General features: G+C 42.9%; 1 protein-coding gene across 4 annotated transcripts in view; it reads left to right on the top strand.

The window, feature by feature from the left end:
• The window catches only part of usp54b (ubiquitin specific peptidase 54b), a 64,751-nt gene extending 39,492 nt beyond the window's left edge, over positions 1-25,259 (top strand). For 3 of the 4 annotated variants that reach the window (XM_037753969.1, XM_037753971.1, XM_037753972.1), the window contains 13 exons: positions 204-350; positions 3,247-3,396; positions 3,965-4,157; positions 4,364-4,546; positions 4,890-5,109; positions 6,243-6,629; positions 6,910-7,037; positions 7,409-7,570; positions 13,588-13,735; positions 16,678-17,531; positions 18,475-18,602; positions 18,709-18,840; positions 22,912-25,259. In XM_037753969.1, coding sequence (XP_037609897.1) covers positions 204-350; positions 3,247-3,396; positions 3,965-4,157; positions 4,364-4,546; positions 4,890-5,109; positions 6,243-6,629; positions 6,910-7,037; positions 7,409-7,570; positions 13,588-13,735; positions 16,678-17,531; positions 18,475-18,602; positions 18,709-18,840; positions 22,912-22,998 — 2,919 coding nt within the window. In that variant the 3' untranslated portion in view covers positions 22,999-25,259. Of the gene's footprint in view, positions 1-203; positions 351-3,246; positions 3,397-3,964; positions 4,158-4,363; positions 4,547-4,889; positions 5,110-6,242; positions 6,630-6,909; positions 7,038-7,408; positions 7,571-13,587; positions 13,736-16,677; positions 17,532-18,474; positions 18,603-18,708; positions 18,841-19,053; positions 19,191-22,911 lie in introns of all 4 variants that reach the window. The other variant, XR_005204529.1, reaches the window with a different exon arrangement.
• Positions 25,260-25,777: the final 518 nt, after the last annotated feature.

Below are 25,777 nucleotides of genomic sequence, written 5' to 3'. Positions count from 1 at the left end.
GCTTCTTCCTCTGTCGCTCTCTCTTACAATCACCTCTTTTATCTCTGCCCCTCATTCTCCCACTGTTCAGTTTATCCGTGCGTGTATCTGCACGCAGGCTCGTGTGTTCGTCGCTGCCAAATAAAGGGATGGTTTTTTAGCGATGCACACAGGAGGATGAATAAACCTGTTTGATCACTTCCTGTCCTCTCCCTCCATCACAGAGTAACTGCGGGGAGGTGTTGCGTATCCGCCGGGTGCTGATGAACTCGCCGGAGATCGTGTCCATCGGGCTGGTGTGGGACTCGGACCACTCGGATCTGGCGGAGGACGTCATACACAGCCTGGGGACCTGCCTGCGTCTGGGAGATGTAAGGGGATCAACACACACATTATACGGTCATTACAGCACATTAGCATACGTTATGTATGCCTATGTGAGCAGCCAAGCACGAACGCCCCAAATGCAGACATAAATACAGACACTCTAAAGGAGCTTTTTATACAGTGTGTACCGATGAGCCAGAGGTGCCCATTGGTACACACTGTACCAATTGGATGTTTGTGATGGTGATTGCACCCTCAGTTCCTCATGAAGCTCATGGATGTGCCAGATTTTCAGCTTCTCTAGTGGCAGAAGTTGTGTGGTTCACCACTTTGGTCCACCACTTTGGTCCAGATTGAAATATTGCAACAAATATTGGATGGATTGCCTTAAAATTTGGTACAAATATTCACGGTTTCCAGAGGATGAATCCTACTGACTTTGTGGATCCTCTGACTTTTAATCTAGCGCCACCATCAGGCCAAATAAAAATGGTCCAATGGTCCAAATACGTGAAAAACTACTTTTTTGTTTTGTGCTAATAACGTAATGTTCACATGCCAATCTATGATGGTAACAGTGTTAAACCGTAAACTGTATGTAAGAAGCGGACGTAGTCACCGTGACGTCACCCATTGGTTTGTGGACTGCGATTTTGACGACTCAAGTTTGGCGTTTTTGGCCGTCCCCATCTTGTTTTTTTGCAACCAGAAGTGACACGAGAGGATGGAGCTAAGTACAACTGAACACTGAATAAGACATTTTTAGGCGACCAAAATGTTACCATTAACGTTAATGAACTGAAAACACACTGTGAAAGGGTTAAAGTTGTAAGACGAACTCCCAGACCGGACAACGCCGTGGTAGCGACCTGTTAATCACAAGGTAGCCCCGCCCTAAAGCATACCCTGCTTTATGGTCTATCTGACTCTAAATGGGACCATAATTTACTAAATGAACATCATGCTGTATTGAAGAAGACTTGAAACTAGCGATTGAGACCATAAACTCATGTTTACAATGTTTACTGAGGTAACCAAGTGAGAAGTAGGCTCATTTTCTCATAGACTTCTATACAATCAGACTTCTTTTTGCAACCAGAGGAGTCGCCCCCTGCTGGATGTTAGAAAGAAAAAACACACTGATGCGCCAACAGTCTGACATGAACACATGCAAGGACACGCATGTACTCTCAAAGACACACTAAATGTGCAACACACAAATACAGAATCCAAATATGTGCATGCTGTAGAGACCAGTAACCCAATCCCGTTCCAGCTCACTCTGAAAAACAACAAATTATAACACACTGGACCACCTGACTTCCGTTATTCTCATATAGCTGCAGCTGCTTTCACACCTCGCACGTGTTCAACCCCTGATTCTCCGTGTCATGACTGAGTAATACTGATGCATTTTAATGCCACCGTAACATCTCCAGTCGCATTCTGAAGCGGTATCCATGAATAATGGATCAGTGGATATGACTATGTGTTACAGTGAGTCAAGTCCTTTTCCTCTATCTTCTGTCTCCGCCTGCTGCTGTTTCTCCTCGTTTTCATCCGTTGTGAGATGAAGCCAGTTGTCAGATACGAATCGGAGGCACAATCTATCGCATTCTTTGCTTTTGTTTAGTCGTTCAAATCAGAGAAAGTGAATCCATCTGCCTCCTTTACCCCTCCTCCTCCTCCACTGCTTTCACTTTCTCTCTCTTTGTCTGTCTTCTGCATCTGCTTTCTCTCTTTTCGGCTTCCCTCTTACTCTTTTATGTTCTTTCTCTGCCTAAGATTAGATCATTTTAGTGCTGAAACAAAAATGATGTCTGTTACAATAAATAGATTATCTTCATCATGTCAATTATCAAGCAGAATTGCTGAACACTTGCTGGTTCCAACTTTTCAAATATAAGGATCGATTTTTAATGAACCTCTTAAAAATCCAGACCGCTATTCTGTCTTTCTGCATCCATTGCTACCAACCATATCTTACTTGCATGTAGGAGGCTAAATAACACTCCAAAGTTACGCAAAAACTTTGGCGAGGAAAAACTGGCATGGCCATTTTCAAAACCTTGACCTCCGACTTAAATATATGTGACGGAAAATGTGTTCAATATGGGTACCCAGGAGTCTCCCCTTTACAGACATGCCCACTTTATGATAATCCCATCCAGTTTTTTGAATGCAGTTCAAATGTGTTATTTTTCACCTATTCTAAAAATGGTGTATTTGAATATTTCTGGATACTGGGGTCCCTAAACAGTCGTAGAATTGCATAAATTGGGTAACACAGTGAAGTGCAAAGAGACTCTTGTGGATCCAATGAGACCAATTGTATTCATGTGCAATGATGTTAGCCCCCATAAGAGCCATTTTTTTACTCAGATTTTATACAAATGGTGGTGTCTTACTATGACCGTTTTCCTCAAATTATATTTGAAAACAATATATCGCCTTGCTTACAGTATCGCAATATGTTGAATCGTTACCCCTGTGTCATGTATTGTATCGCCAGATTCTTGCAAATACACAGCCCTATTAGTGTGCGTGATTAGCAGTGGACAGCCATTATGTACTTACCAACACCTGCAGTACTTTAATTGCATTGATCTGTGTGCTAATAGCAGTAGTATTAATGTGAGATCTGTGCATCATTTCTGCATGGAAAGCTGCAGTAAATATATGTATCACTGTACAGTATGTGCAGTATACAATGAGAGGAAAGTGAGGAGTTTGAGCAAAGGCAGTGTGTGGAGGATTACTGCATACAGCATACTGTATATACTAGGTGAGCAAAAATGTGCCTGTATTCACATTAAGTCCCCTATCTCTATCTCCCCCCCCTACTGCACACCTCTCCCTCTCTTCCCTGCATCCCTCCCTGTCTCCTCCCCCTCCCTCCCCTCTCTCCTTCTCTCTCTCTCTCTCTCTCTCTCTCTGTAGTTGTTCTACCGTGTGACAGAGGAGAGGGCTCGCCAGGCGGAGCTCTACTTGGTGGGCATGGTGTGCTACTACGGCAAGCACTACTCCACCTTCTTCTTCCAGACCAAGATACGCAAGTGGATGTACTTCGACGACGCCCACGTCAAAGAGGTGAGACACAGTTCGGAGTCTGCATGCTGCAACGCTGCAACGCGGGGAGGGTGTGCAGTGCTGTACAGTATCTGCTGCATCTCCAATTGAGAGCGGCAGTGATGAGAACTACGCTGTATGTGAGTTCAAGTGCTGCATGGTCAGCGGGGGCGGTTTGAGATTGATTATGTGTTTAAGGTTTAATCCCCTGTCTTTGTTTTAATCTTAAATGCTGGAACTGATCTTATGTTGTAAAGCAATCATGGTTAAAGCATGAGTTATCCTCCATAAAGGCTGGAAAATGCATTTTGTGGTGACCGCATCGAGGGAAGCCGGGATTGTCAAAAGTGTGATATAAAGTGAAGTCCTTGACATTTGTATCAGTCACAGGTCATATTGGGTAATGGAAAAGTGTGATAATATGATATCAATAAGGACACACAGCAGCACAACGTGTGTTTGACCTTCCAGTTTTGGTGGAATATGCGTAATGTTATATCTTAATACGGATAGATTTACTTTGTCATTGTGTGTGGGTTTATATGTATGTGTGTGTGTGTGTGTGTGTGTTGCCCTGCTGCACCTCCAGATCGGCCCTAAGTGGAAGGACGTGGTGTCTCGCTGTATCAAAGGCCACTATCAGCCCCTGCTGCTGCTCTACGCTGACCCCCGTGGGACGCCGGTGATACTGCAGGAGAGCCCCAACCCCTGTACCAGCTCCAACCCGCAGCTGGAGCTCCAGCACTGCAGCAGCAAAGCTGGTTACGACAGCGAAGACTCTGGTACAGCAAGGATGACACACTCTGCTACGGATCAGATTACTCAGTGTTTATCATCGGGGGGGGCGGGAGGTTACAGCTTTAAAGCTCTGACCTTCAACCCTATAATCCGACTTCTGCTTCTGTATACCGCAGAGCCTGAAGTTATTTTGATTGTAAAAACATAAGGAGATGCAGGATTTAACTCTCTGTCTCTTGTTCCCTCTCAGGTCGGGAGCCGTCCATATCCAGCGACACTCGCACCGACTCGTCGACGGACAGCTCGAGTCACCGCGCCTCCCGCAACCGATCCCTCCACCAGTCCACGGGCAGCCACCTCTCCAGCGAATCCCAGACCACAGTGGTCTGTAATTACGACATCGGCACACCGCCGCACGGTGCCGACGCCGGAGGTAATACCGCATTCGAGTTTGGAGGCAAAGTTACAAGTTATTTATACTCGTACAGCTGCACCTTCAGTCAAAACACCTTGACAGCTTCGAAACAACTGCAAATACACCAGTGACTGCAGTGTTTTCAGAGAAAGTACTAAACTGCGGTACTTGTTCTAGGCACAAGTCAGAGCAAACAGTGGTAATGAGTTCTTTGTGCTTCATCACTGCAGAGTCTTCAGGTTATACGCCTTGTTAGTGGTTATTCTCATATTTATTTGCGCTACATAATTGCCCCCCCTGTGGGATGAATAAAAATATTATTGGATTCACTGTTTTCTCTCTTTTCTCTCCCCACATTCAGAGTCAGCAGTGGAGGGTCCTCCCCGCCCTCCCTCTCCTCCTCTGCAGGAGTACAAGGAGACGGCCGTCTTCCTCCTCTCCTCCCGCCGGCCACTCACCTCTTCCTCCTCCTCCTCTCGTCCCCTGTCCTCCTCCTCTTCGTCAGGGGTTGGGGGCTGTGAGGGCGGGGTCGGGGGGCCCCACTGGGAGGATGAAAGCACCAGCAGTGAGAGCAAGTCCAGGTACTGCACCGCTGATACACACCTAAACACATCGACGTTAGACAGCCTGCCTTTCAATTCACATTCAAACGCTGTCAAAGTTAACGCCACAATAACGCACTAACACAAAATCATTTTAATGACCCTAATTTCTTTAACACAATCAATATTTTGGAGGTTGTAGCGCGCTCAGTTTTAAAGCTAGAGTGAAGATACTGGCATCATATCAAACTAGAAAACCTAAGGAATCCACTGGTACAAACCATCACGCTAGCTTGTCGGGAAGTAGTAAATAACGCTCCAAATTTACACAAACTTTTGGCGAGGAAAAACTGGCATGGCCATTTTCAAAGAGGTCCCTTGACCTCTGACCTCAAGATATGTGAATGGAAATGGGTTCTATGGGTACCCACGAGTCTCCCCTCTACAGACATGCCCACTTTATGATAATCACATGCAGTTTAAGGCAAGTCATAGTCAAGTCAGCACACTGACACACTGACAGCTGTTGTTGCCTGCTGGGCTGCAGTTTTCCATGTTATGATTTGAGCATATTTTTTTATGCTACCTGTGTACCTGTGAGGGTTTCTGGACAATATTTGTCATTGTTTTGTGTTGTTAATCGATTTTCAATAATAAATATAAACATACATTTGCATAAAGCAGTATATTTGCCAACTCCCATGTTGATAAGAGTATTAAATACTTGACAAATCTCCCTTTAAGGTACATTTTGAACAGATAAAAAATGTGCGATTCATTAGCGATAAATATTTTAATTGATTGACAGCCCTAGTAAATATATGTCCTGCACTCAAAATCCTACATAAATTAAAGTAAAAAATATTATCAACAAAATGTACCTTAAAAGTATCAAGAGATTTGCTCCAGAGCATCACATGAGCAGAGCCACACTGCAGTATTGTTGGTGGAATAAATGGTTAAAAGCTCCATGTGAGTGGACTGACTGAACTATAATTAAGTTGTTTTTATAGGTCATGTATTTTTACTTTTTTTGAGATTTCACTCAGAGATACATTTGCACCTTTTGAGTAGTTTTCACCAGTAATGCAACTTGTATTTGGATACGATATCATACCACTCGTGCTGTCATGTAACATCCCGTGTAACATCTTCCTCCCTTGCTTTTGTAGTTCTTCTGGAGGCCGCTACAGGCCAACCTGGAGGCCCAGGAGAGAGGCCCTGAACATCGACAGCATCTTCACCCGACCGAGAGGCTCCTCTCTGGGCTACAACACCCTGCCTGGTCCCTCTCTCCCTCCGGAGCCCCAGGACTTCTTCCCCTTGGCGGGACCCGCTCCACCCACACAGCCTGGGCAGCAAGAGGTAGAAGGGAGGGAGGTTGGGGAGTTGGAGGCGGGGTTTGGGCTGGTAGGGCAGCCCAGGTGTTTGGGCAGCGGGCGGACGATGGGTCCCCCTGCCCCTCCACCTCTGAGAGGGGTGGAGCACCAGCCACGTCTGATTCAGAGGATGGAGAGTGGCTACGAGAGCAGTGAGAGGAACAGCAGCAGCCCCGACAGGTAGGAAAACTCACAAATAACAATTACTGTCTCTTCCTCTCTGACTCTGTCATTCATTGTCTTTCCCTCTCTTGGTTTCTCTGTCACATTCAATTTCACTTCATCAGCTTGAAATACGAGTGTGACATTAACAACGACAAATTGTCCAACAATTCCTAACAACAAATCAATCAACGGACATATTTGTCAAGAGACGTATGATCTGCACTCTCAACATTTCTTCCCTTTTGTCCATCTTTTTCTTGCTCTCGCCTTCTCTCTGTTTTATTTCTCTCCACAGGGACGTGGGGCAACAGAAGCGGACCCTGATGTCAGGGCCTTCATGGCGTTCGGTGCCCAAGTCAAAGAGCAGCGGTGCCATCCTGCAGGAGCTGCCCTCACCCAGCTGGGGCGCCGGCACCAACACAGGTGTGTATTAATGCACGTGTTTGCATTTATCTACAGTAACTTACATTTGATCTGATTAATAATTTAAAGCAGCAGTGGGTAGAAATGGAGCAGATATGATTAAAAAAAAAAATATTTGTATAAAACGGTCACTATATCCTGACAGCAGTGCATGAGACAGATCGGAGGAAAACAACCAATCAGAGCTGATCTGGAGTCTGCTGTCTCTGAGCAGCTGTCAATCACTCGCGAACTCCGATCAAACGGTCAAACTAGGCAGCGCTAATCAAATATGAATTAATATTCTGTTACTGTAATGCCTATTTCTGCCCACCAGCCTACATTCTGCCTACTCCCACTTTAATTTTCCTTTTTTATTTTGTGTTATTCAGGCGGCCCAGGGCGCAGTGAGCTGGACGAGCTACAGGAGGAGGTGGCGAGGAGAGCCCGCCAACAGGAGCAGCAGAAGCGGAGGGAGGCGGAGCGGGAGGCTGCCATGGGATTCAACCCCAAACCCAGCAAATTCATGGACCTGGACCAGCTCCAACACCAGGGTATGGAAAGGGAAAAGAGGGATTAAGAGATAGACAGAAACAGAGAAGTGGGAGGGAGAGTGGGTGGAGGAGAAGGAAGAGATGTATGGGAGGTTTGACAAAAGAGGACGGTTCACCCAGCTTACAGAAAACATTGTCTCTCACTTACCTCTAGTGGTGTCTACAGCAGCAATGCAGATTGGTTTTATTTGTTAAGTTTTAAGAAATTCGTCTCTGAGGTCTCTGCCTCTACTTCCATAGAAATGATGGGAATATAATTATTTTTTTGTTACTCACAGCAGTTCATAGGGACTATTTCTTTAATGGAAATTAGTTCTGGTGTAAACTGTCTGCATGGCAAAAAAACTGAATCAGTAAGTGAGAATGTTTTTTGTACATTTGTGTGAACTGGCCCTTTAAGAGGACAACTGCATTTAAAGCTGCACAGGGCAACTGACTTATTTATTACTGACTCGTATGCAGGGTCCGAAATTAACACCCGCCAAGCGCCAAATGCTATCCGCCACATTGGCGGGTTAACCGTTCGTACCAAAATAGTCATATCATAAAAGACTATAAGCTTGGTCTCTACTGCGTTTTGGTGTCATTCACGCTGCTTCTGTCCTCTGCTCTCTGTGTCGGAGTTTGATGTCACTCACACACATGCGGATGAGAGAGAGAGACAGAGTGAAGTTGTAACGTTACAGCTGCAAACGTAGCAGTGCAGTGTGTGAACAGTTTAGTCTATTTAGCGGCGAATAAATGCTACAACTACTCAAAGGGCTCTAACTTGAGGATGTCGTTTGCATTCACAGTAAGTGAGCTGATGATAAAGTTACGTTAACTAAGAGGAGTCAAAACTCTGCAACAGCTCACTTACTAACTTACTAGGTCTGTCAATCAATTAAAATATTTAATCGCGATTAATCGCATGATTGTCCACGATTAATCACGATTAATCACAAATTAATCTCAAATTTTTTATCTGTTCAAAATGTACCTTAAGGGAGATTTGTCAAGTATTTAATACTCTTATCATCATGGGAGTGGGCAAATATGCTGCTTTATACAAATGTATGTATATTTTTATTACTGGAAATCAATTAACAACACAAAACAATGACAAATATTGTCCAGAAACCCTCACAGGTACTGCATTTAGTATAAAACATATGCTCAAATCAGAACATGGCAAACTGCAGCCCAACAGGCAACAACAGCTGTCAGTGTGTCAGTGTGTTGACTTGACTATGACTCGCCCCAAACTGCATGTGATTATCATAAAGTGGGCATGTCTGTGAAGGGGAGACTCGTGGGTACCCATAGAACCCATTTTCATTCTCATATCTTGAGGTCAGAGGTCAAGGGAGCCCATTGAAAATGGCCTATGCCAAAATTTTGCCTAACTTTGGTGCGTTATTTAACCTCCAAATCCTACTTTTTACACATTAAAAAAAATGCTGCATTGTTTACATAAAAATCAAGACAAAGCAAGCAATTAAGCAAATTAGCAAATTAATTATTGATTAATTTCTCTTAGTTTACTCAACATAATACACTCAAATGAAATGTAATGAAAGAAATGTATACGTGACACAAAAAGGCAATTTATTATTTTAGCTGGTAAAAAAAATATGCTTGGCCGGTGGATTTAAAAAGTTAATTTCGGACACTGCTCGTATGACTTATTACAATTTCAATTTTCATTGACAAAAAATAAAAGCAGGGCAAATTTATAGCGTTTCAATTAGAGGGATGTGAAGCTGTTTTACGATCCAGGCTAATAAAAGTGTATTTTTATGTTAAAATCTTGCCGGGTGCAGCTTTAAGGTCACATTATCACCTGTTGTCTAGTTTTAGCAGTCACAGTGACTTATATGTTCTGTCTGACCTCCTCTTTGTCCTCATTCCCATCTGTTCGTCTGTCTCTCCATCTGTCTCCCTCCGTCGGTATGTTTTGTCTAATTAGCTCAGTGTGTGTTACTCCGAGTCGTACTGTATATATTTGTTTTTTTGTGTGTCATCCATGAGTGTTTTATGTCAGAATAAGTGTGTGTGTTTGTGTCTGACAGTTCCAGCTGAGCTCTAGCTGAGTTCAGAGAGCAAAATCCCCGTCAGATCAGTTTTTAACAAAACTTCCGTGGGACGTTTACTGACCAGGACTGAGTGGGAAACTTTCTCAGGGTGATTCCCATTCAAAATCACAATCCCAGTCCAATTTCAGAGCTCTAAGGAGTTCACAATGCGTTTCTTAGTTTGCAGGAAGACACTGAGTGTGTATTTCTTGTTATATATTTCTGTATGTGTTTGAGTGTGTTCATGAGTTATGTGTGTGCACAGTGAATATTTGTGTGTGAGACTGTGTGTTCCAGAGCTGTAGACGTGAGACTCGAGTCATACTTAAAGGGACACTCCACCAATTTTATATGTCAAAGTCAATTTCGTAGACTAATGAGACCGTAATGTCTTCTGCGGCTCTGGAGGAGCTTCTGGCGTAATTACTCAATTTACAACAGCTGAGTAATCTCATTTTGGGCTTGGGGACTACTCATTTACTCTACAAACCACGGGCATGGAGTTTTGAAAGATTTTGGCATCTACCAAGAATGGAGGATCTAACAAAATCATATAGAGAGGTGCTTTATGGGAAGTGTAGCAGCTTGACTCATACTAGAGACTAAAAGTTGGGAGTTGCATCAATTTCTTCTTCAGCCACGCTTCCAGCATGGCTCTATGGATAGCTCTGTTGGTGCACCAATTTGGTTTTTGGGTGGATTGCCATGAAATTTGGTTCAGACATTCATGGTTCCAAGAGGATGAATCCTACCGGCTTTTCCTGTAGCGCCACCATGAGGTCAAAAATTTATTTTGGGTTTATGACCAAATACCTGCAAAACTAATGACTTTCCCATCAAACTCAGCTGTATTTAATGCTAATTAGCTAATGTTAGCATGTTAACACGCTAAAAAAAGGATGGCGTGCTATTGATCCGACGGCCCATTATTCTGAAACCCCAATAATCGTAAATTGTACCGTTGAACCGAAAGCCCATTTGTTCAATAGCCCGTTATCCCGAAAACAAACGTCCATTATTCCAAAAATATGAAGTCTACATGCAACAAACGGAAGCACATGGCTAATTATTATGCAGATTGACGTCATCGGTGGCAGTTTTTATGCTTCCACACACAGGATGTATGTTTTCGGGTCGTCTGTCCGTCCAACGCGATATCTCAGAAACGCCTGGAAGGAATTTCTTCAAATTTGGCAGAAACGTCCACTTGGACTCAGGGATGAACTGATTAGATTCTGGTGGTCAAAGGTCAAAGGTCAAGGTCCCTGTGACCTCACATTCGTCGCATTCTCGTGATATCTCAGGAAAGCCTTGAACGAATTTCTTCAAATTTGGCACAAACATCCACTTGGACTCAAGAATGAACTGATTAGATTTTGGCGGTCAAAGGTCACTGTGACGATATACAAGACAATATACTTTCTTTGGCCCAAGTAAAGAGAGTCAGAGAGCCGCCAGCATGGCTGAAGACTCTTAGTCTTGTTTAATCTGTCTCTGGCAAGTCCAACAACTTTACGGATTTGCAGTGCTAAATCGCTCAAGTCACAATCAGGACTCAAGACTTGACTTTGACTTGATTACTATGAGTTGACTTACTTAAGACAATTCAACAACAACAAAAAAATACATGCTATGTCATTTTCATGGTTGGCATTCAGACACTTTAAAGATTTGCATCTTGCAATTTTCAGACTTGGACATGACATTAAATGACACGAGACGTGACTTCAAATTTACCCTGACAGACTTGACACTTGGCTTGAAAGACAGCACTGGTGTGGTCCATGTTCCTGTGTGTGTGTGTGTAGGTGTGTGTGTGTGTGTGTGTGTTCATGCATATTTGGTCCTGGCATCCACAAATTATATGTTTCTGTGCCTGTGTTACTATTTTAAGAAAATATGTGTCTGTGTGTGAGAGAGAGAGCCTTGTCTGAACTGCAGGTGTGCAGGTTTTCCCCTCCAGCTCAGCACTAACTAAATCTATATCAGGGATTATTATGTTGTGTCCTGTCTGTCCTACTGTGTGTGCTTCAGTGTGTTCAGCCTCATGTACCTGACACACACACACAGACACACACACCCCTGTGAGTACACTCAACCTTGATGAAGTGAAAGGACGACTTGCGAACGAACAGATGGCATCACTATCAGTGCGATTACGTAACAGAATTTGGTTTCCCGCGTCCGTATCGATGGTTTCAGCCGGACTCTAAACAATCTGCCTCAGTGTTTTAGAGGACGTTACAGCCAACGACAACAACAGAGCTGCTGTCAGCCTTCCTTTATTCTCTCTCTATCAATCAAAAGTCTGTAAACTCAAGCCAGGATGGGTGATGGCTGCTCTGTCGTTGTCCTCTTCTGCATCTGTTTTTATAACCAACTAACACCATTCAGGGTGCGTTCACAAGGCTACGCACCATAGAAAGCTTTGTCCAAAACATTTGCAAACATTTTTCTTCCTGTCTGGTGTCTGTGGCTTCATGAACGTAGCCTCAACTTTGCTCCTCACTTGTCTAATCTTGACTTTTTGACTTACGAACTAGAGTCCAAGTTTACATACTGATGCATTTACAATAGAGTTGCAAACTGGGAAAAGATTATGGGTGTGGAAGTATTTTTCCCTTCTATAAAGTCTTCCTATTTCAAAGTTTTCCTGTATTGATATCATCAACATAAAAACACGGGCATCTCCTTTGAGATAATGAAACTTTTGCTGAACAGGAACCGTTGTTGCGAGCAGTAGAGAATATGTAGAGAAGAGAACTGACTCAGTGATGTTTGTTTTAGGGCAGCAAATAACAATTATTTTCATTGTCGATTAATCTGTCGATTATTTTCTTGATTACTCCGTTAGTTGTTTTGTCTATAAAATGTCAGAAAATGGTGAAAAATGTCGATCAGTGTTTCCCAAAGCCCAAAATGACGTCCTCAGATGTCTTATTTTGTCCACAACTCAAAGATATTCAGTTTACTGTCATAGAGGAGTAAAGAAACCAGAAAATATTCACATTTATTGAATCTTTTAAACGTTATATAATCTAGTTTTACAGATACAAGAAGTTGACGATTGTCAGTTTTAATTATTGAAGCTTTGTTTGTGAGAAACAATCTTTTTTTCCATCAGTTTGGTGAGGTGAAGTACTACTACTAATAGTGTTAATACTACTTGGGAATAAAATACCGCACCATAGTTACAATTCATCTAAAACTGACCCAGAATCTGAACCTGAACAGAATGTTTTATCAGGTTTCTACAAAGCACAATTTGTTTTTCAATTTTAATTTCCTTTTTCATCAACAACATAACTTTGCAATCCATTCAGTGTGAAATACCAAAAACAGCAGTGGTGCATGACGTCCATTTTTATAATCCCCAGAAAAACAAGGACAAATTGTTCAAAACAAATAAAAAAAAAAATTAAAAAATTAATGTATAAATAAATAAATAAATAAAATGAAATGCAGAATTATCACATAAACCACGATATGGATAAAATAATAATAATTATAATAAAATAATTAAAGCACAATTTTTAGCTGTAGCTCGCCATTAGCTCGTAACCCAGTGGCTAATATTTTGTATGTTTGATTTAACCAATCAAATGTCAATGCGGAAAATAAAAAGGATGCCCAAACTAATTCCTCCCACTTTGCAACTCTACACATGTATAAAATACACACTCACACATTACAGTGTTACAGTAGAGGAGCGTAATGCATGCCGGCCCCCTCATAACCACTCCTTCTGCTCTGCTTCTCTTTTCTCTGTCTCCTTTTGTCTCACCTGTTCTTTCATCCTCATATTTTGTCTCTGTCTTTATCTTTTACTCTCTCTCTCCTTCTTTGTTGTTTTCCTCCCTTTTTACATTCCCTCACTCTTTCTTCCTCTCTCTGCCACTCTGTCCTTATATCTTTCTGTCTTTTCTCCTTTCTTATCTCCCGCTCTGTTGTTAACATCCTCAGCTGTGCTCAGACCCCTGCATGAGGCTAACGCTCATAGCGGATTGGCTGTAGCTGCGTGCATGAGGAGCACTGGGGGCCCAATCAAACGCAGGCAGGAACAGGAAATGGAACGGGAGACAGGAAACGCCCGCCCACAGGGGCCTCGCAGGTACCACCACTGTCCCCCCTTATGTGTCCGCAGCGGTGCCTGCCTCAAAACCACCTCAGACCCCCCTTCCTCCCTCCCTCACTGTGTGTCCTCAGCTCAAGCTGTCCTCAAACCCACCTCAGGACTCCTCTGTGTGTGTCCTCTGGGTGCTGGCTGTCTAAAAACACCTCCAACACTCTCATGTGTGTGTCTTCAGCTCTGGCTGCCCACTTATTTTTGTAACCCCCGAGCACTGCACTCTCACATCCTGCTGTATGTGTGTCTGAATGTGTGTGTGTGTGTGTGTGTGTTCTCAAGCACACACACTTGACTATATACAGTCACTTCTTATCCCTTTTGTGTTTGTGTGTTTGTTGCAGTGCAGTAAAAACCTGCTTTGCTGGGCTCTGTGCTGCCATCGAGAATAAAAAGAGAGACAGAGTTGCTCTCAGCTTTTTTGTGTTTCGCTGCTTCCCTTCGTCGTTGTTGTTGTTGTTGTTGTTGTTGTTGTTGTTGTGCTGCTCTTTGTAGCTGTGTGCTGCCAAGGCTTCCCTCCGCTCTTTGTGTGCCGCTGATCTGTCCCTCTCTGCGCTGTGAAGCTGCAGTCCGTCGCTGTGTTTCTGTCCTGTGTGCCGCCGTGCGATTGTAGTCACAGATCCTGTTTGTTCTTTGTTGTTTTTTTGCTCTTTGCTGGTGTGTTTGTGTGTTACAGTAAGTCAGTGTGTTTCCCTTCTAATGTGTTAGTTTTGCTGTTTGAGGAGGGGAAAGAAAGCTTCAGAAGTGACGTTTTCATAAGAAGTGAGGCAGCTCATCTAAAATCTGAGATAAATAATTAATCACATTTAATATAGTTAAATAATGATAAAAGTTAGACTTGTAGGCCAGTAAAACAGGGATTAAGCATCCCATGAATTTCAGTCAACTTTGGGTTTTGAACTGTTGGTCAGACAAAACAAGTCATTTTAAGATGTTAACTGTGGAAATTGTGACATTTTTCACTATTTTCTGACATTTTATAGACCAAATTATGAATCAATTAATCGAACAAAGAAAATGCATAGATTAGACTGGTATAAAATATTAAATTTCATTCATTTATGCAGGAGTTAGCAAGAATGCAAATTTACATCCCTAGGTAGGTGACTAAACCAAAAATTACAAGATACAAAAATACAATACACAAGTAGAAAAGACAAAATACATTGACCCTCAACCCGACATAATAAATATTAGAATAAATATTAGGGCTGTCAATCGATTAAAATAGTTAATCATGAATAATCGCAAATACGTCACACTTTTTTAAGTATTTAATACTCTTATCAACATGGGAGTGGGCAAATATGCTTGTTTTATACAAATGCATGTATATATTTATCATTGGAAATCAATTTACAACACAAACAATGACAAATATTGTCTAGAAACCCTCAGAGGTACTGCACTTAGCATAAAAAATATGCTCAAATCATAACATGGCAAACTGCAGCCCAACAGGCAACAACAGCTGTCAGTGTGTCAGTGTGTTGACTTGACTATGACTTGCCCCAAACTGCATGTGATTATCATAAAGTGGGAATGTCTGTAAAGGGGAGACTCGTGGGTACCCATAGAACCCATTTTCATTCACATATCTTGAGGTCAGAGGTCAAGGGACCCCTTTGAAAATGGCCATGCCAGGTTTTCCTCGCCAAAATTTAGCGTAAGTTTGGAGCGTTATTTCCTCCACGACAAGATAGCATAACATGGTTTTCTAGTTTCAGATGAAACCAGTATCTTTACTTTAGCTTTAAAAATGAGCCCACTGCCACCTCCGAAAGATCGATTGTATTAATAAGCTGAGTTAGAAAGTTAGAAATATAGTGAGGAGCCAATCTCATACATGTCTTAAACGTGGTCGTTAAAACCTTAAAATCTACTAAAACATTCTCCCATTAGATCTTATAAGGAGTCTTACTGCGGCACTTTGAACCTGCTGAACTTGTGCTAATAGGTAGCGATAAGGATTGTGATGCTAACTTAGTCATGTCAACGTCTCTGTTTCATTAAAACTCTGTTTAAACTGCAGAAAATTAGTCAAATTGTAAATCCAAACTGTTAACAGCAGGATGGAGGGAAGGAAGAGGTGAAGCTCAGCGCTCTGCCTCTTTTATTACCTTCCTCCTCTCCTCTATTGATCAACACGGGCCCCTGATTTATAGCTCGCTGCTGCAAAGCCTGCTGGGTAATTACTAAGGCTGAAAAGAGACGGGAGAGTTCAGTGTGGGGGATGGGGGCTGACACTCACGTAGACACGGACAGGTTTGCGCACACTGTCTTTAAAAATAGACACACAAATTTACACACTTGCTGTTCACACATGCCAACGCACACATACACACTAGGTAACCTCACACACACACACACTGCTACGCTTGAATCTCTGCAGAGAGGATCCGCTAATGTTCAACATATATCATATCCTCTACATATCAATGTATGTAAATCAATAAAGTAATATAGCGGCCCGCCAAGGCTGAATTACTCCGGACTGTGGGAGCCACATTTATTCTCAGTGTTGATCTACTGCATCAGCGCAGCAGAGGGTAGATCGCTGTTTTGATAATCAGATTACATTCTTTGGTTGTTTGAGCTGGATGTGTTCAGATCAGAGAGTGAATCTGCAGCGATCTGTCAGTCAGTGGAGCTGAGCTTGTGCCTGACTCATAAACAGCATGGCTGTGAAGTTCCATACACAACGCGGTGCTTGCACAAGGCTGCATCATTGTGTGTTTGCTCTGTATGAAAGTGAGCTTGTGTGTGTGTGTGTGTGTGTGTGTGCTTGTTTATCCTGGTGTGCTGTTGTGACCTTCCCTCTATGCAGTAACTCACCTGACGTCAGAGCAGCTCTGTTTTTTGGGTTGTTGTTTTTTTTTTTTTTTTCTCCTGGCTGACTGACGCCCTCCCTCTCTTGTGTCCTCCAGTGAACAGCCTGGCCCGGTCCAAGTACTGCTGACGCCCAATCAGGAGGAGGAAGAGGACCAGGCAACGCCCAACCAGGACGCTGCTCTGGGCCCGGACCCGCCCCCTCCACCCTATCGGCCCGCTCCCCCTCGACCCCCGCTCACCCTCAGCATCCCTCACCCTTGCGCCCCTTCCTGCCAAGGGGAGGAGGAGGAGGTGGGTGGATGCGTGGGGAGGAGAGGGGAGGGACGCGAGGTTGGGAGGGAGGGGTCGGGGGTGAGGCTGTGCGAGCTGCTGCAGGCAGGGGGGGTGAGTGTCAGACCCCTGGGGAAGCACTTAGCCATCTCTCTGCCCTCGCTTCCTCTGCGTCTCTGGGATACACACACCACACACACCGCACACTCCACACACCTCGGACCCACGCACACACACCCTCCCTCTCCTCCTCCTCCTCCCCCTCCGCCTCCGCCCTCTACTCCTCCGCCATCTTCCCCTCTGGAAGCCTCCGGTCAAAGGAAACCTCTCACGCCTCTCTGGCAGCCCCCCCAGCCCCAATGCCACGCCGCCGGTGCCGCTCAGCATTGGCTGAGGCACGAAGCCGCCGCCGACAGCGGCACGCGTCATTGGTCCTCCTGGAGTTTGGACCGCCCCGACGCCGTGGTGACGCCGTACGACACGCCCCCGGACCGATGTGTCCCCATCAGGCCGCAGACGACCCATCAGCACTGCAGCTACAGTTGCCAGTCCTCTCCGGGGCACTACAGCTCCCAGCATGCTCCAGGGCAACACGGTGATCCCTGCTGTGACTGCGAAGAGGCTGAGCTGTCTGAGCTTGACTCCCTTTACCAGGCCAGTCTGCTGGCTGGAAAGACAGGTACACACAAACACACACACACACACACACACACACAGACACACACACACATACACACACACACAGTCAGTCAGTCACAAAACTAACAGCTCTCGCAACACACCTCCTGATATTTATTACAATGACATATATGAACAAGTGAGGTGTATAATTTGAATTTGAACGATTAGTTGATTTATAAATTAGTCTAGTGGTTCCCAAACTTTTTCAATTTAAGGACCCCTAAACTGACACAAATTAACCACAATTAACTGCACATTATTTATCCGTTCAAAATGTACCTTAAAGGGAGATTTGTCAAATATTTAAAACTCTCATCAACAGCTGTCAATCACTCAGTTTGTGAGTGATTGACAGCTGCTCAGAGACGGCAGACTCCAGCTGGGCTCTGATTGGTTGTTTTCCTCCGGTCTATGAAATCTTGCAGATGCTGTTAGGAGCACCGGAGGACACCGGAGGACACAGAGGCACATGATTTTATTCAGATTACCTGTCTCATGCACTACTGTCAGGATATAGTGACGTTTTATAAAAATAACTTTTTTTATTCATATTTGCTCCATTTCTACCCACTGTTGCTTTAAGAGGCCTTTTGGTGTGCCTTCAAGCTACTTAACGAAAACACAGAACTTTATATTAAAATCTAGCCCCAAATCCAATCCGACCTTTCCAAAGATAAATTACAGGAAAATGTTTATAAATTGATGCAAAAGACATGGAGACTTTTTAGTTTGCTGAAATGGCGCAACCATAAAATACTGCATCCTATGTTTAAAACGTTTACTCAATAAGTGTGATATGTTTTACCTCGGCTATGTAAGGATACATTTAAGAAGATGGGGAACATTAGAGTTGTTCCACTAAAATGGCAGATACCATGATTCAGAGACCATCCTCGTACGTCTGTGTTTTGACCTCCAGCTCTGCCTGTGTGTGTTTTCAGGCTGCAGCCCGTCAGAGAGGCTCATATCCAGGGTGGGAGGGCAGGCTCGCTCCAAGACCCCCAACGCAGACATGGAGAGGAGTGTGTACGGGGCGGACTGCACCAGCACCCCCACCTACCTCAACAAGGTAACATCCACGTGGTCTTTCCAACAGAATCCCCCTCACACGTGCACAGCAGGTCATCAGTTGGATCCATCTTCCAGCGTCTGACAGACATTTTCTTCCTCTGCAGCCAGTGATGTTGCAGGATCTGCGTTTCGGGGTGGAGCCTGATGACGGGGAAAACCTGAGACGAATCGGACGCAGCCTCAGCGGCACAGTAGTGACCTCGCGCCGCAGCCGCCTGACTGCAACCCGCAGCTTCGTGAGTGTGACTTCCTGTGCTCTGCTGCCTCCCTGTGGCCGTGCTATTAAACTGCATCTGCCTGACGTCCCGTGGCCGTGGCACTTTTCTCATTGCTCATCCCTGTGCTCTTCTCCCCCCCCCTTTGCTGTTTGTCTCGTTTGTCCCGCGTTTCCAATCCTGTCCTCCTCTCTCTGCTTCTCCTCCTTTCTCTGTCCTCTTTCTCTCTCAAAGGTGAAGCAGGCTGATGTCAGTGCCTCTCCTTGCTTACTTCCTCTCTTCTGAGTCCCTGTTGCTATTCCACCACTATCATCTCCTCCATCCTCATCACCAACACCTCCTCATCACCACCTCCCTCCACCGCTTCACAGGTAAACACTGCGCTGAGCTCACATGACGTTACTCTTGAAATCTTTTAAAGGAAAATACCACTCATCCGTTTAAGACTGGAAAGAGTGTACGTATTTCCTTGTACTTTGAGTGCCAGATGAGTGTGTGTCGGAGCAATCGATAAATCAAATTAAAATTGCAAAATAATTCGTCTTTTTTATATATTTTATACATTTTAAATCAAACATTTTACTTTCTGGCAAACTCATCTGGCACAAAAGTAGGCTAAGCCCCTATTTGCGCATAGCTATATCCTGGGGATGTGCACTAATGTAATAACTGTGGCAAGCCAGAGGTTGTTTTCATCCCTGGGCAAATCTGTCATGTGTCAAATGTAGTTAAAACATCCAGCAGAAATCACCTACTTTCTATCATATTCATTCATGTGTGTATTCATGTGTGATGATGTTAGTCCCCATAGTAGCCATTTCATTGTAGACCATTTTTTTAAATTTGGCCTCACTGTATAAAATGACCTGTGGTGACCTCAAGGATAATCACAGCCTCGGGAAACTTTACAGCCACAAACTACAGACCTAGAGCATTCAGAGAATGGATGGCTTTCCTAGGTAAATTGACAATAAGGGGGTTTCTGAGCAGTTTACACAACAGAAGTGCTGGCCATCCAATCGCCGAAAAATGCAATTCTTGCAGAAAAGCTGCAGTCGAGTCGGGACAGTTTCCAGCAGCCTATAAAGAATTTACAGGAAGTCACAGGAAAAGTTACATCCTTTTAGATCCAATCTGTAGGCTACTTGTAGTTTGCAGACCGCGTTTGGATTTATTTATTTTGTTTGTAAATTTATGCGTGTATATGGCATTGGATTATATACTTTATTCTTTTTATGTCCGCCTTGTAAAGCAATTTGTAATGAGCACTTGTTTTGATAAGTGCTATATAGATAAATAACCTTTATTATTAGTATCATCATCAACCACACAAGATGTGTTTGTTAACAGATGAAACCTTCTATGCACAACGTGAGACTAATAGCCTTCAATCTAGCGATAGATATTACAATTACACAGAAAGTTCGGACTTTCTACTTGTTTGTTGTCAAAACTGAGAGCCAATCAGCTCTTCGATCAGGCGACAGCCAGGCATTTCCCATCATGCCCTGGGGTTTGCAGTCTGTGGAGAGCAACTGCGGCGCCTGGCTCTGAAAACTGCGGCCGCCTCGATCTCGTGAAGTTATCGTTGCCCACGTGTGCATATCGTCAGAGTCAAGTCGGGATCAAGTCGGACACAAATCTAACCGGCATGCATTGTGCGGTGATCACCGGTGATCGATTCTGCGCAGGCCTGGCTCATCTCGAATGAGTACTATATCGCCCACAGCTTCAGAACTACCTTTGCAAAAGTGCACCATGTTGATCTCACAAGCCAATCAGAGCAGACTGGGCTTCTTAAAGAGACAGGCGCTAAAACGGAGCATTTCAGACAGAGGGTGAATACAGGTATATTCAGACAGATAGTATGAGGAAAATAATGTTTTTTTTGAGCATTAAAGCATGTACACATGTTTTAGTAGAAACCCAAAATACAAGTATTAACCTGGAAATGAGCATGACCCCTTTAAGTTCATGTTTTTACACTTCTTCAGTTTCAGAGTGCAAAAATCACACCTCACTGTGGGAGCTGAGGCTAATGCACATCAATCAGAAATATGTTTACAAGTTTCTACTCTCTAGAAACTAAATCTAAAAACGGTTGAATATCTATTATTGCTTATGAATCCATTATTTTGCCCTAAACGACAGCTTGGAACAACTATCTTTAACCCTAATGGAGGAACTGCAGGTCTTAAGGAAAAAGTTATCGCTTGAATATCACTGAATATGTCTTCAGCTCTTCACTTTCTAGAGGAAACACTGACAGAAACAGCAACTACAGATGTGTAATATATATAACTGAAACTCTTGAAAGTTGGAAATGACATTTGTGGGGCAAGCTGCCTGAGTTGTTGTCACCTAAATAATAAGCAAACTAGGACACAATGAGTTTACAAATACAAAACAGAAGAATAAAAAACAGCCTTAAAACCTGTCAGATTTATTTTCAGTCTGTTTTGAATGTGAGGTGAATCCAGATGAAACGAGTCTGGTCTCCAGTATACGAGGCTTTATGCGGCTGCCTTGCCTTCAGTCTGTGCATGTGAACATTATATCACGTTTTGAAAAAACCTGGATAAACCAGCTTGAGATAGAAAACAGAAAACTGTGGCATGTAAAAACCTGATCCAGGTTTCTGATCATTCACTGGAATCACGACACGACTGCATGAACTTACTCAGAAACCTGGACTCTGTTTTATTAATTATGAATAACTATGTTTCTAATGTTCCATGTAAAGGTCATATCCAGAAAAGAATAATAATATGCATGTAAATGCTCTCAGTGTGGCACGTGAGATTGTTTCTGATTTCTTTTTCGCAGTCCATCAATTAGTCATGTGACTAGAGAGGACTAGACAAGAGGAATATATATTACCATAAATAAAAGCCATACAAAACAACATTACAAACATACTTTTTTTTTTTTAATACTTACTTTTTACCCATTATTTGGTATTGGGCAAATTTGGTACTCTTTAAACCTACATTTAATTTAAAACCTAAATTACAGTTCACCTCAAAACATCCCTTTTTTAATGAAGTTTCTATATAACTTACTGTATGTGCAAAAAATATTCCCCAAATAATACGCTGATTGTAGAATATTTTTGGACACATTTTGCTGCAGTTGATTCTGTTTTTTATGTGAATTTTCTATATTATATATATTTTACGTTCTGTCTTTTCATGATCATTATAATTATAATAATAATTATTATTATTATTAGTTGTCTGTTTGTTTGGCTGGTTCCCCTTGATTTTATTTTATTTATTATTTTATATTATTTTACATTTATTTATTTATGTATGTATGTATGTATGTATGTATGTATGTATTTATTTATTTATTTATTTATTTATTCACCCTTTCCCCTCATAAAAATATTGCTTTTGGATTTATGATTATGTTATGGCATGTTCTCTGGCTTATTCATTGATATTGTACGATGAATTCTGCATCATGGAGAACAGAGTACATGCACGGTCTGAGTCAGACGTGATGTATGTATGTATGTATGTATATATGTATATATGTATATATATATATTGCAGCCCTTTTTGGTGTGCCCTCATATCACTTTACTAAGAAGTTGATATTAAATTCTAGCTAAGTTTACAAAGATAAATTAGAGAAAAATGTCTATAAACTGATAAGACTGACAAGACATGGAGAATTAATTAATTCAGATAAAATGGTGCAGCAATAAAAATGGCATCTTGTATTTGAACGGTTTCCTCAGTGAGTGTGTTGGTTCAGTGAAGGGTTTATATCAATATATAATTTATGTTGTCAAAGCGTGTTGGTACAAAATATTGTACATAGGGGTAATGTAAGTAGAACGTGGGGAACGTCAGGGATCAAGTAGTAAAAAAGCCACTAAATAGCACATGACATGTTTAGAGCATCACTGTGTTTGTGTTTTGACCCTCTGTGTTTGTTTTCAAGCTGTAGCCCATCAGAAATGAATTGTGTCTATCTCAAACTGCATGACTGAACTGTTTTTCCACTTCAAATCTACTTAGTTTAACCCTTAAACCCTTCTTGCCTTCCTGCTAATCTGACCTGTTGTCTCTTCTCTCGTCTCAGGAGCTGTCGGGCAATGCAGGGAGTTTCTGGCTGTGTCTGACGGGGGTCAAGCTGCCTTCTGACCGGAGTCCCACTCTGTTTCACTAACGCCTCACAGCGTCCTCCTCCTCCACGCGGGGAAGCAGCGCCGGGGGTCCTCGCCGGGCCTCGCCTCGACGGACGTGGAATCGGCTCAGGAGGATCAAACTCGACTCCTATCCTGTTCCTCTTCCTCCTCCTCTTCCTCCTCCTCCTCCCTCAAACAACATGCACACGCAAACACATGCACGCACACATGCACATCTGCACTGACGTAGAGCCTCCCTGCAGCGCCTGCAGCACCCCGCTTAGCCTCTCCTTTCCTCCCTCCCTCCCTCCCTCCCTCTCTTGACCTACTATTCTGTCTATGCAGTCACTCTGACCCCCAACTACAACCTCAACCCTCCCCCATACTTCCCGGGACTGTTGTTTCTCGTCTCCCCCTGGGTTTCCAGAGGGTTTCCCTGTGCAGCGAGCACGCCGTTGCTGGCTTGGTCGCTCACTGGCCCGGGTCTGACTGGGACCCGAGCTTTCGGCAGACTCGTCCTCCATCCTCCAGGACCCTCAGCTCAGGGGGAGACCCTTACCAAGTAGCCACGCCTCTTCCTCTTTCTTCACGGGCATTTCCTGTCGGACGCACACATAGCCGAACTGTTTCAGATGGACAGCCATATTTTTTCTCTCTTTGTTTTTGTTTTGTATTGTTTTTTCTTCCTGTGTGCGCGCACAGTAAACCCGCCCGAGACCGAACTCACTAATAACTAAAAGTCATGTACAGAAAAACTCATGTATGAAAACCTGTATGTTAATTAATAAGACCTTATGGAATGTTGATAATGATAATTAACGAATATTGATAAACTTTAAAGTGGTACTTCCTCATGTCTGCATTTCAAATAGGAGTGGAGTGCACTTCACAAGTGTCTAGCTGGAGTTTCCGCCCCCCACCCCTCCAACCCCCAAACCGCTCGCCGACCTAATGACAGCTCTCCCGTTTCTACCGGGAGATTAAACAAGAAAAGCGCTTCCTTTTTCTCTGCTTCTTTCCTCGTTCCTTTCTTTCTTTCTTTCTTTCTTTATAGCTGTCTTTTATTCGCGCTTGCTTTCTTTCTTCCAAACAGGAAACGGTAGCACCAGAATTAGGCCAACAGTGGAGGAAAGAAGGAATGAGAGTATATGTAGGTTAGGAAACCCTCCTCTTTATCAGTGAGAAAAGAGATGACTCAAGTGCGCTTTACATGGTTACTTGGCAGAAGTGCACTTTCCGATGGCTATTTGACTGAGAAGCAGCCGTAGAGAAGTCGATGGCGTTAGTTTTACTTAAAGGCCTCAGGTGAACTTCAGTGGCACTTATCAATTCACACTTTATTATTATTATTTCTCCTTCCCACTGAAGCTGGTTTTGAGACCTCAGATGTGAATAAGAAAAAAAATGCTCATCTTCAGCCTGAGACAGTGACATGTCTAATATGAATATGCTTTATATGATATATATGTATTAGAGGTATATTTTCAGCCAGTGAGCTATCTTCTTCAGAGATGTCGACCATTTCTCAGTTGTATGAACAGTTATTATTACACAGTAATTCACCCCCTTTAACTGAGGAGCGTTTTGACATGTGTAGAGTACATTTATTATATGCTTTATTCTATTAAATATTATATAAAAATAACAATTACAACAATTGGCCAATGTAACGTTCTTCAAGAATTTACTGATGTTGATTGATCGTTGTAACTAAACCAAAGGTTGGCACTTAACTCAGAGAGCGTATTTAACATTGCTGTTTTTTATTTTCATTTAGGTTCAGATTTTGTTTGTTTGTTTGTTTGTTTGTTTTTGGGGTTCTGGATGTGGGAGAATGTAGCCAATTGTAGCGCATGAGTCCGCTATGCAAATCAACCTTCCCTCACAACCCTGTATCAGAGACAGTCAGGAGGCAGACACACCCACCCACAGGGGCGCTCTCATGGACTCTGGCAGAGACGCGGAGAGGTGGAGGAGATCTCATGTTTAATGCTGCTGGTGAACTTTGTTGTTCTGCATCTTAACTACGTTTTAACCATGGGAATGCAAAAAGAGAGCAATGAGCAGGGAGAGAGCAAAGAGAGCGAATGAATGTAAACTAAAAGGATGAACGTGTGTGAATGATGTGAAGGTCAAAGAGATGGTTTGGGAGAGTTAACCACTGCAGATGGTTTATTGTATGTGGGTGTGTGTAGACTGCGTGTGTCAGTTCTGGGGTGGTGTTGCTCGGGGAAAGAGGGAACCTGTATTTTTGCAATAAAGTTATTACCAATGCACTCCCACAGGGGGCGTAACCACCGTACAATGTCTGTGTTGTCATTTGTTTGTGGAAAGATCAAGATGATGTCAACTTTTCGTGACACTAATAGTTTATTAGGCAAATCTATGATTTTATATTTGCATGGAATGTTTACAAAACTGCATTTCTTTTATTCTCTAAATAGACTTTTAATACATTTTTTATGGTATCGGTCTTGTCACACCATGCACTTGTAAAATAATAATTATTACAGCTCAGAAAAAAAGCTCCAACCTAAATATTTTAACAGGTGTCAGCTCTCTGAAAAATGACTTAAATTACAAGTCACAGCACTCACTTCTGTAGAGATAATGAAAAATGACAAATATGTTAAAAAGTGCCTAGCTGCTGAGTGACCCAAGGGCATGGTGTCAGGATAAGAAACAATATAGAAAACATCTTGTCTTAATTAGCCATTATTATTATTATTATCATATTTGATACCAAACAGTTTCTCCATATGTAGCCTCTACTTTTACGTAACTAGCAATGTCATTATGTTTTTAATTGGGGAAAGTGCA

This window comes from Sebastes umbrosus, chromosome 20, assembly GCF_015220745.1.
Source record: "Sebastes umbrosus isolate fSebUmb1 chromosome 20, fSebUmb1.pri, whole genome shotgun sequence".
Taxonomy (NCBI): domain Eukaryota; kingdom Metazoa; phylum Chordata; class Actinopteri; order Perciformes; family Sebastidae; genus Sebastes; species Sebastes umbrosus.
The sequence above is the reverse complement of the archived record's forward strand: the minus strand, read 5'-3'. Positions and strand labels throughout refer to the sequence as shown.